General features: G+C 45.5%; 1 protein-coding gene across 1 annotated transcript; it reads right to left on the bottom strand.

The window, feature by feature from the left end:
- Positions 1 to 384: 384 nt before the first annotated feature.
- Positions 385 to 11,387, bottom strand: LOC112226454 (protein Wnt-3a). Its single transcript, XM_024390829.1, has 3 exons — positions 11,155 to 11,387; positions 1,658 to 1,923; positions 385 to 1,478 (listed from the first exon to the last, which is right to left on the bottom strand). Exons 1-3 carry the CDS (start codon positions 11,276 to 11,278, stop codon positions 999 to 1,001), a joined length of 870 nt encoding a protein of 289 aa, XP_024246597.1. The 5' UTR covers positions 11,279 to 11,387; the 3' UTR covers positions 385 to 998.
- Between the last annotated feature and the right edge of the window lie 602 nt (positions 11,388 to 11,989).

Genomic DNA, 11,989 nt, shown 5'->3' with positions numbered 1-11,989 from the left:
TTCATTACATTTTTATATCCGACATGAACTTTATAAGCAAGTAAAAATGTTGGATGGAAACCTGGTTATGGTAACACAAAGTTGAGAACATAGCTCAGAAATGCTGTTTTTTGTAGATATATAAACTCATCCGCATTTTAATTAAAAAATAACACCATGAGGGTGGAGAGCAGAGAGTACCACAAAAATATTGTTGTCGCTATCTGGGCAAGCGGCAAAGTCGTAAACCCCTCCAATTTATCTTCCTCAAATCTGATTTTAAACCTAACCCTAACTTTAACCATGCTGCTGACCTTATGCCTAACCGTAACCTTGAATTAAGATATACATTTTGTTTTCATACATTTTTACAATATAGACAATTTTTACTTTGCAGCTGGCCTATCAGGTGGGAATAGAAAAATATGACATGTTCATCATAGATTGTATGGTGTCCCAAAGGTTTAGACAGTGCTGTTCTGCTCTACATGAAGGTGACAACACAGAGTACACAGATAATTCACCAATATGGTGCTTGTTAACAGCACAGTTTATATAGCCCGTATAAAACCTAGTTCTCTTTTCTTGTGTCAGGAAACCAATACCTTGAAACACCTTTCTGGAAATCACTTGAAGTCCCTCCTTGGCTACAATCAGCCCACTCTGTAATGGTCTCCTCTTTCGCCTCTATCGATGACATGGTGTTCATCAACATCAACATCATCATGTTGTTTGTCTCTGAATGGAGCCTCCATGGGCGCACCACTGTGTTCTGGAACTACCTCAGCATTCTAAGACAGGGGCTGAATCCACCGCATCGCATGACAGGCGGCTATATATTTTTTTGCCTATTAGCTGACTGTACTATAGCTGAGTCGGTTAACGCTTGATCAAAGTCAAATCAAAGCCTCTCAAGTCCTCTGAGCCCGACTCGTACAGTAGCTTCTTGTTTTATATGTTGAAGTCTTACAAAAAAAAATTGGGGTGAGGTGCAGAAAGAGTGGTGCCAGAGGCTCTATCTATTTGCAGGTGTGGACATCGTAGACTCGAACACACTCTTGGCAGCTGACGTAGCAGCACCAGTGGAAGATACAGTGGCACTTCTCCTTCCGTTTCTCCGCCTGGGTGTTGTGTCCCCGGCCGCAACACAGCAGGTCGCAGCCGTCGATGCCGTGTGACGTCAAGTTACAGGTGCGATCGCGTGTCCCGAATGAGCCTGTTTCTGGGTTGGGTTCGCAGAAGTTGGGCGAGCTCTCGTAGTAGACCAGGTCTCGCTCCGTGGGTGGTTTGAAGAAGTTGTACTTGCTTCTCAACGTCTCCACCCAGCCACGGGACTCCTTGTGCTTCTCCACCACCATCTCTGAAGCACTGTCATACTTGTCCTTCATGTAGTCTCCAATCACTCTGAAGTCAGGCTGGGACCACCAGCATGTCTTCACCTCACAGCTGCCGGACAGGCCGTGGCACTTACACTTCAGAAACATGTTGTCATTCAGAGACTGAGGGAGAGATAGACGCAGGGATGTAATTAATTTAATGAATGTTAAGTCTAACTAACACTTGGGGATCTTTATGAATGTTTAATCCATAAGGCGGATATTATCAGTGAGTGAGTGAGTGAGTGAGTGAGTGAGTGAGTGAGTGAGAGAGTGAGTGAGAGAGAGAGAAAATGTCTCACTGTTCGACCCGCCTCGTTGTTGTGGCGGTTCATGGCGGAGCGCGCATCGGGCCGGTTCTCACGAGCGTCTGCAAACTCCCGGGACACCATACTGCCGAACTCCACGTCCTCGCTGCAGCCGCCCCACTTCCAGCCCTCGCCCGGCGGACCCTTGTGTCGCGTGTCGCAACCACAGATGGTGGCCGAACCCTCCGCACAGGACCGTGTCACCGCGAACGCCACACCAGCTGATGCGATGGCATGAACGAATGCTGACTCACGCGTGGCTGTAAAGAGAGGGAGAAGTAGATGTCAGATTTATATATCTATCGTATGGGTACAATCTTACAGACTTGAACAACCACATAGGTCTTTACGCAACGCTGCTTGTAGGCAGCTCAGTTCTTGTGTGAAGGATCTCTGTTTGTGAATGAGTATAGTTCATACAGATGTAGGATCTAAATTTGATCACTCTTTTGTGGCTGCAAATTTTCCCAAAAGGAGGAAATGCAAAATTGTAGTGTATTTCAGTTTTAAAAAGTCTTCTAAAGTTTGCAATTTCCACTTTGAAATTTCAGACTTGATTTGCCCTGGCGAGAAATGTATCAACCCCTACAAACATGTCCATTAAATGTCCATCATAAATGTCCATCCATGTCCATCATAATAATCCACATTTCCTGTTGCTGAAGGATTATTTTCCTGCTGTAGCAAACCAGCTCAAATTAAGATCCTACATCTACAGTATATGGTTTACATACAGGGCCATACATCTGAAAACATGGCAGTGCAGAGAATGATAAACTGTCACCAATAACTTTGCTGGAATGTACCCATTACTGTATCTCAAAAACCACGTAGGAATTCAGATCAGTGTCTACCGAACGATGATGCTGGCACCTGCTACTTTTCTGTGCTGTCCTGTAAAATGCTATATAATACTGTAAATGTCACACATCAACCCTACCAAGGCAAAGATTCAATTTACGTAATCATTAGACCACACTTGTTCGTGAAACAATGCTCCATCAAGCTACGATCCATACACATTCCATCGACAGTGTCATAGACATCTGCAATGTCTGACTATGTTGATTGGCATGCCAATACAGTTCGATTCAATCCAATCTGATCTGCTTGAGCAATCGAGGACAGTCATCTGTCTTGGGTGTGTTGTGCGTGTGGTGAGAGAGGGAGGGAGAGAGCAAGCGATAGAGGGAGGGAGGTCTCTGTCTGTCTGACATAGTTTACTGATGACTCATCATCAGAAACTTCCAGGGAGATGAGAGGAAGAGACAGGCCTGACAGGACTATAATTAACAGACTCAATTAAGCTTTTGAAAGGTTAGGAAAATGGCCTCACACTATAAGACTAAGCCGAGAGCGAGAGAGAGAGAGGGGGGGTTCAGGTGATGTGTCGTACATGTCAAACTATAACCATTTAATATGAGGTGCAATGTTTCACTGAGGTCTCGTTGACGTTCCACTGTCCCTGATTTTTACAGGATCCCTTATGACAGGAAAGATTCCCTGGATATATGTACTTAGGTCTTGTATGGTCTTGCACAATGACAAGAACAGAAAGACAGCCAGGGAGAGAGGGTAGTCGAAGGGGAAGAGAGCGAGAGGAACAGGGAAAAGGAGAGCAAAAGGATGACGGGAGGGAAAAAGAGCGAGAAAGAGGGAGAGAGTTGGACAAGAAGATGAAAAGAGAGAAAAAGGGAGAGAGTTGGGGGAGAGAAAGAGTGAACAAGTTGGGGGGGTGAGATAAGTAAATGACTATGGGGAGTAGGTACTGTGTGAGCTCCTCCCAGGCTGCAGGTTTGAACCAGTTTGAGGAATAAGGGGCATTAAGAACAATGATGCAACAGAGGTTTACTGGCATCCATTCTCCATCACACCCTCCCTTAGCAGGACTGTACCAAGCACTATTATAGTTTACTCTGGGATGTCGCATCTCAGCATTGAAACGAAAGGCTTCCGCATGCTTCGGTTCGGCTGGTGCCTAGACGAACTCAGCTAGGCGACCCGAATGAGCGTGCACACACACTCCCTTAAAAGACCTTCGCTTGAAAAACAAGATTCCTTTTATTTCAATTGAAAAAAGTGCCAATGGTACTTTGTCCATCTTGAGACGCTGTAGCCAGTATACACTTCCTCAACATTGTCAGAATTAGTCGTAAATAAGTCAAGAAATCGGTCATTCATTTTGATGTTTTTGCCCAGTAGATGTTATTCGTGTGATTTTTAATTTAACTAAGATGTTTGGTGCTGTATTTCAAGTGAAAAGATGTGCATGAAAACGAGTCGTCGATCATTGAACGACAGAAATCACTTCATTGAAGAATCCCTACTGTTGACCAATGACCGATGAAGGGGCGTAGGCTTCGGCTACCGAAAGTACTCCAAAAGAACTTGGGGTGTGCACGAACATCATTAAAAAAAACGGACCTAATACCAAAATGTGTCACAAAATGTGACCAAAGTGTCGTCATAATATATGCACAAACCGTTTTGGATGGGAAGGATAAAGGATGCGGACCACTTAATAACAGTCTAGTATAGATTAGTTGAACGTCAATAGTCCAGTTGACATGTTACTGAGAGTTTATTGAGCATCTATAGATGGACTATCCAAAGAAGTGTTACCCAACCTTATCCCCAGTATCTCCAATATCCTTCGCTGCTCCTTGCTCATAATGTTTTGAAATTGTGTGATATATATATATATATATATACTGTATATATGCCGCGGATGGGGAAAACAGAATAAAAACAGAATAAAGGGCTAATCTTTTTGCTTGGACCTCATCAAAAAAAGTCTTCCGTTGAAACGTACAGATAGAACTTTACAAATGGCAGGGCAGTTGATCGTCTTCTTGTTCCGTTACCCTGAAGCAGTCACTAGGTGGTGGCTGGTAGTTGGAGGTATGAATGGTCTAAAGCTTGGGAGGTTGTCTTTTCTATTTGATTATCAGGAAGCCAATAAACCACGGGTCAAACCCTTACGGCTTACTGACACTGATGCCGCGGAGCAAAGAAAGGGGGAGAGAGGAGGGAGAAATGGAGGGATGAGACCAAAAGAAAGGAAAATAAGACCTCTGGGGACAAGATGTGAGAAAGAAGGAGAGACTGAGAAAAAAAGAACTAGGTCCTGACATCTAGGGGTGGGTGGTGGGTGGGACAGACCAGGGCTTACCTGGAACAGAATGTGCCGGGGGGTGCCCAGCCTAAGTGGACTGATTACTTGTGACCCCCCCTATCATAGTTTGCCGGACCCTGGCATGGCAAGTGGTCCCAACGACCTGCTGGGGGGCTGAATCCCCTATTGTGCTGCCACTGTCACGCCGCGTTAGCCCGACAATGGCCCCAGATATTTTATATGAATTCTGCCCTCGCCAGTGATTAGTGGGGACCAAGTTAAGTCATAGCAACAGAGAACTATGCGTTGGCCAGACCCCGCATGTCGGCAGACTGGGAAATCCCTATTCAAATGGTTTAATAAAACAATCTAAAGGGCGTGTGAATGGGGAAAAGCGCTTTCTCTCCCGGCTTAATCTCATGGTTGCGGAGATATTGTGCTCCGAGCAGCGCCCAGTGGGGTGCGGGGCTAAGGTCCCCCCATCAACTCCATTTACCACACCCATTCTTTCTTTCTTAGCCAGAGTTAATGATATTATGGTGCGCTAACCTCACCTCCCCCAGCATGGAGAAACATGCACTTTATGAAAAGCAGGGCCCTCTTAGCACATCCTAAACTGTAACACTTTCTCATCCGGAGGTCAGGGGTCATAACCTGAATTCCCTGACTGACCTTTTCACTGCTTGGTTTAGTTGAGGCATTAAGCACCTAGGAGAAGCATATAAAGTGCATCATTTGAACGCATTGACATTTGAACACCTAGAACACAGAAGCAGGTGCCTTTATTTTCCATCTAAGATAGTTTTTTTTGTATATCAGTCCATCAATCAAGTAAAAATATCCTGATTCTCCAACCCTTGTGACAATGGTTGTCGGTGGCATATTATTCTCGAGAGTACTGCAGTACTTTAAAGTCCAACTGTGAAATGACTACCTGAACTATAATTCACAATCGGGACAATACCACATATTATTGCAAATTGTGAGTCCATATCATCACTTACAGGTATTACATAATGGAGACCTAGCCTATCAGAAAGACACTCAATATCTTTCGTTATCCATTTAATCCACTGGTGTGACTAACAGTGCATGTTTATACCTGTGAGACTCAGCTTTTGTGTCTGTGTTCGTGTGACTGTCTGTCCTCTCTTGTTGGCCTTCCCTGTTCTAAGCAACTCTATCAGTCACACTAGGCTAGGGTTTGGCTACTTCTCCTACTCCAAGTGCACCAAACAAGCTCTCCAACAAATGTCCCTGTCCTGTCCTGTCCGACGCACGCATGCACGCACACGCACACACACACACGCACGCACGCACGCACGCACGTACGTACGCACGCACACGCGCACACACACAAACTGAGAACACCTGCACAGTTTGCCTCCCCTTTCATCACAGACAGATTCCAGCGGCACATGTTTTGACACTTTGGTTAATGTAAATTAATGAGTGCTGACGCAGACATAGCCTGGAGGTATGTTAGGCCCTGTGACAAGGGCAGGGCGGGCGGAGAGTGGAGAGAGAGAGAGAGAGAGAGAGAGGAGGGAGAGAAAGAGAGATAGGAGAGTGAGAGAGTGTGAGAGAGAGAGTGAGAGAGTGTGAGAGAGCGTGAGAGTGAGAGAGCGCGAGAGAGTGAGAGAGTGCGGGAGAGAGGGAGAGGGAGAGAGAGAGAGAGAGAGAGAGCGACAGAGTGAGAGAGACGAAGAGACCTCAGGAAGAGCCCCCGTTTAACGTGAGGAGAAAGATAACTGGCTGCCCATAATCTCGGTCATGCTTATCGGTTAGAGATGGTGCCACATGCATTCATGTAAACAAATGATGGAAAACACCAAGGAAAACTGTCCCAAAACCCGAATAGACCCGAATACGATGTAGAACGTTTGCATAACAGCACATCTGCATGATACTGTTTGTTTGATGTGTACTGAACAAAAGGAGAGGTAGCGTGAGTGAGAAGGTGTGATCGGTACAACGGGTTGTTGCCAGAACCAGCAATAACTCACTCAGTGTTTCAGGGCATTCTATAACCTGTGTGTCTATTCAAATAAGTGTATTCTCTGTCATACACTGAGTGTGCAAAGCATTTCCATGACATAGACTGACCAGGTGAATCCAGGTGAAACCTATGATCCCTTATTGATGTCACCTTAAATCCACTTCAATCAGTGTAGATGAAGGGGAGGAGACAGGTTAAAGAAGGATTTTCAAGCCTTGAGACAATGAAGACTTGGATTGTCTGGCTTGGGGGTGATTGGGCAAGAATTGAGGATGGATGGGCGAGACAAAAGATTTAAGTGCCTTTGAAGGGGGTATGATAGTAGGTGCCAGGCGCACCGGTTTGAGTGTGCCAAGAACTGCAACGCTGCAGTTTTTAACGCTCAACAGTTTTTAACACTCAACAGTTCCATGTGTATATCAAGAATGGTCCACCACCCAAAGCACAACCAGTCAATGTGAAGCATTGGAATCAACATGGGCCAGCATCCCTGTGGAACGCTTTCGACACCTTGTAGAGTCCATGCCCCGACAAATGGAGGCTCTTCCGCAGGTAGAAGGGGGTACAACTCAATATTAGGTAAGATGTTCCCAATGTTTTGTAACCTCGGTGTATAAATCCATTCTAAATCACACATATTTGCCTTCAGTCATCCTTTCCCTACCTAAGTGATGCCATATACAGTAGGTTATGTATCTGAAGGAGAACACTTGAGTCCTGCTCTTTCCTCAGCTTTGCCTGGAAGCTGTTCACAGGGGGATGCCTGCCAATAAACTGGTTAAGACAAGGGATTGGTGTTAATAGGCTAACTGACAGATAGGTGCAAAGCTTTTGAGGCCTATGGTTCCTTTCAGCCTTTCTCCCAATAAAAAAAAGCCTAAGGAGGAAACAAACACACATCCGTCTGCTCGGCAGACAAACAGAACAGACACTCTAGCCTTGCCGGGGGACAATGGACCCGATGCACAGACAAATACAAGCATCAATCAAAGCAAATGAAATGAGAAACTTCTCCCTTACTAAGCCCTATCAAAAGACCCTGAGCCCCGCCAGTCACTCTCCCCGGAACCCTGACAAAGACACTTAATCCAACCACTTTGACCTCTCACGTTTTTAAGGGCTTCACTGACCTTAATCCAATCAAAATGATTTACTAAAGCCCCCCCCCCAGACCCAAAGAGTAGCCTGGCCTGGCTGCCTCTCTCCCCACCTCCCCTTTCCACCCAGTGCCCCTGCAATTTAGACAAGGAGGGAGAGAAGCCATGGGGGTGATGTGGAGGTATTTACACCACAATGAGGCCAGGGACTGTGAACCCCTATCATTACCCACCTACTTGAGCTCAAGCCTTCTCCATCAATGTAACAACTGGCTCAAGAGTTTATTAAAAGCAATTGCCCCAACTAACCCCACATCCCACTCTAGTAAACATCAGTCTTTTCCAAACCCAGTTGACAGGTTTAGACCCCCCCCCCCTCTCTTTTTCCTCTTCTCCCTCTCCTCTCCATTACCCCTCCATGCTCCTCTCTGCTCATCCCTCTACCCTTGACTACAGGCAAATAATCCCAGGGTCACAGTGCAATAGTGTGGAGACAGAGAATCCACTAGCTTCATGATATCACAGCTGAATAATACCAGGATGAACATTTTTAGAGTAAAATATGGGTGCTTCTTCTTCGGTTAACTTAATCTCAAATAGAGATGATGGAACAGACATGAGAAAACGTCATTTTCTGCTTGAATTTAATTGATAAAGGTCTGACTTCATCCCTATTTTACACACCTCACATAGAAGCTGAGGGGAGGCAGAGGGGGAGCCTTGAAGGGGATTCCCTTCCAGAGAAAATTCCAACAAAAGACAACATTCTCCACCCAAAGTGTGTATACACATCATTTCATCTGTTCAAACAGCTCATAGCTGAGTGACTCTCACAAGTCTATTTCAACAAGGATTTTAATTGCATATGATTCTCTCTCTCTCTCTCTCTCTCTCTCTCTCTGTCTCTCTACCTCTCTCTCTCTCTCTCTCTGTCCCTCTCTCTCTGTCCCTCTCTCTCTCTCTCTCTCTCTCTCTCTCTCTCTCTCTCTCTCTCTCTCTCTCTCTCTCTCTCTCTCTCTCTCTCTCTCTCTCTCTCCTCTCTCTCTCTACTCTCTCTCTACCTCTCTCTCTCTCTCTCTCTCTCTCTCTCTCTCTCTCTCTCTCTCTCTCTCTCTCTACCTCTCTCTCTCTCTCTCTCTCTCTCTCTCTCTCTGTCTCTCTCTCTCTCTCTCTCTCTCTCTCTCTCTCTCTCTCTCTCTCTGTCTCTCTCTCTCTACCCCTCTCTCTCTCTCTCTCTCTCTCTCTCTCTCTCTCTCTCTCTCCCTCTCTCTCTCTGTCTCTCTCTACCTCTCTCTCTCTCTCTCTCTATCTCTCTCTCTCTCTCTCTGTCTCTCTCTCTCTCTCTCTCTCTCTCTCTCTCTCTCTCTCTCTCTCTCTCTCTCTCTCTCTCTCTGTCTCTCTGTCTCTCTCTCTCTCTCTCTCTCTCTCTCTCTCTCTCTCTCTCTCTCTCTCTCTCTCTCTCTCTCTCTCTCTCTCTCTCTCTCTCTCTCTCACACACACTGAGGCAGGATGGAGTTAAAAGAGTTGTTTGTTTGATCTTTCAACTACCAACATAATATAACAACAACTTACAGCACAATGGTCTTATTCTATCCTCTCAATATCAACACCAGTTGCAGCCCTGATTAAAGTGAGTGGTAGAGTTTTAGTTGAGACAGGGTTAGGTACCGTTTCTCATTTGAAATGCCACGCATTACCAACATTGACAGGCAAGGAAATGATTACCGTACACTAGTATTCTTTCAAGAACTTGGGAACAGGCACAGGGAAAACACTCACTGCATGTATTCAAGTCATGCAGGAAAATAATTTGGTTGTCACTTGTATTATACAGCACAGTAATGTTTTTTTCTAATGTAGCAAACGGTTTTTAAGACTTGGCTCTCACAGTTAAGACTTGGTTCTCACAGTTAAGACTTGGCTCTCACAGTTAAGACTTGGCTCTCACAGTTAAGACTTGGTTCTCACAGTTAAGACTTGGCTCTCACAGTTAAGACTTGGTTCTCACAGTTAAGACTTGGCTCTCAAGTGTTATTACATGTATATTGTAGGCTGTCACCCATAGCTGTCCTGTTCCGTGGATGAGTAGCCCAGCAGGAGAAATGCCAAGGCCGCACAGTTTTATTATAGTGTCTTTTTCTCTCAAGATATGTTGTTACCTTGTCAAGCACTGGTCCAAAAAATGGCTAGCTTGCAGTGTTTTATGAGCAGTGGTGGAAAAAGTACCCAACTTTTTATACTTTTTAAATTTTACCCCTTTTTCGTGGTATCCAATTGTTGTAGTAGCTACTATCTTGTCTCATCGCTACAACTCCCGTATGGGCTCGGGACAGACGAAGGTTGAAAGTCATGCGTCCTCCGATACACAACCCAACCAAGCCGCACTACTTCTTAACACAGCCCGCATCCAACCCGGAAGCCAGCCGCACCAATGTGTCGGAGGAAACACCGTGCACCTGGCCACCTTAGTTAGCGCGCACTGCGCCCGGCCCGCCACAGGAGTCACTGGTGCGCGATGAGACAAGGACATCCCTACCGACCAAGCCCTCCCTAACCCGACGCTAGGCCAATTGTGCTTCGCCCCACGGACCTCCCGGTCACGGCCGGTTACGACAGAGCCTGGGCGCAAACCCAGGGACTCTGATGGCACAGCTGGTGCTGCAGTACAGCGCCCTTAACCACTGCGCCACCCGGGAGGCCCAACCGTCATACTTGAGTAAAAGTAAAGATACTTCAATTAGAAAATGACACAAGTAAAAGTAACAGTCACCCAGGGAAATTCTACTTGTCTAAAAGTATTTGATTTAAAATATACTGAAGTATCAAAAGTAAATGTATAAATGATTTCAAATGCCTTATATTAAGCAAACCAGATGGCACCATTTTCTTGTTTGCACAGAAAGCCACGGGAACACTCCAACATTCAGACATCGTTTACAACGAAGCATGTGTGTTTAGTGAGTCCGCCAGGTCAGAGGCAGCAGGGATGACCAGGGTTGTTCTCTTGATAAGTGTGTGAATTTCACTCTTTTCCTGTCCTCGCAAGCATTCAAAATGTAACAAGTGCTTTTGGGTGTCAAGGAAAATGTAAAAAGTACAATATTTTCTTAAGCAATGTAGTGAAGTAAAAGTAAAAGTCTTCAAAATTATAAATAGTAAAGTACAGATACCCCCAAAAACTACTTTAGTAGTACTTTTAAGTATTTTTTACTTAAGTACTTTACACCACTGTTTATGAGTGTATCCTGTATTCTCTTATAATTATATTATCATACATTACCTTTGTCCAGCACTGGTCCGAAGATGGCCTTGTCGTTGATGGTGGTACAGTTCCAACGACGGCCCCTGAATTGATGCTGGCACTCCTGGATGCCGATCTTCACCCCTTCTGCCACACTGGGCATGATCTCCACATAGTTCCGGCAGAATCGCAGCTGCTTGGGCACCAGGCCAGGAATGGAGCCGCACAGGATGGGCTGGGAGCCCAGGGACGAGTACTGGTGGCCCACCGCTAGGGACCTGCATGGGGAGAGAGGAGGCAGTGACATGATATACTGACTATTTGTGTGTGTCTCTCTTTCTTTGTGTGTATGTTGTGCTTATGTGTGTACGTGCAGTGTGTGTGCGCGTGTGCGTGTGTGTGTGTGTGTGTGTGTGTGTGTATCAGGTGTTACCATTAAGCATCAATGCCTTATCCCTCTATCTATCCCCTCTGTAGCCACCTGGCGTTTGTGTGGGTTGAAACCGCAGTCCCAGTGCTATACTCCACAAAGGTAACCGCGGCACGAGGAAAGATGAAAGTCCCCCCGTGAACCCAAAGTGGTTCATAGACCTCTAGGTTGACAACTTGGAAACTCCACCTTGTTATTACAGAAAACCACACCTTTTTTTTAAAGTGTCCACATGCTAAACAGGCCCTTGACTTAGGGTAATGAGAGTACAACTGTACATTGAGACTTCAGACGGATGTATTAATTACATATCTATCCATCCATCCATCCATCCCCATTTCTCTTTGAGGATGGATATTCTGGGAGGCAACAAGTGCAAACTTGATTGTTCTCTGATAATATCTTTCTGTCTGTGTGTGTGTGTCTTACAATTAAGGTGTTAAA

This window comes from Oncorhynchus tshawytscha, linkage group LG28 (genome assembly GCF_018296145.1).
Source record: "Oncorhynchus tshawytscha isolate Ot180627B linkage group LG28, Otsh_v2.0, whole genome shotgun sequence".
NCBI classification, from domain to species: Eukaryota; Metazoa; Chordata; class Actinopteri; order Salmoniformes; family Salmonidae; genus Oncorhynchus; species Oncorhynchus tshawytscha.
The sequence above is the reverse complement of the archived record's forward strand: the minus strand, read 5'-3'. Positions and strand labels throughout refer to the sequence as shown.

Bases quoted from the DNA above. Each gene is read 5' to 3' on its own strand.
- LOC112226454 (XM_024390829.1), bottom strand. From the start codon at position 11,278: ATGCCCAGTGTGGCAGAAGGGGTGAAGATCGGCATCCAGGAGTGCCAG. The intron at 1,924-11,154 runs GTAATGTATGAT...CTCTCTTTACAG, and splicing joins CGGACCAGTGCTGGACAAAG to CCACGCGTGAGTCAGCATTC. The intron at 1,479-1,657 runs GTGAGACATTTT...TCTCTCCCTCAG, and splicing joins ACAACGAGGCGGGTCGAACA to TCTCTGAATGACAACATGTT.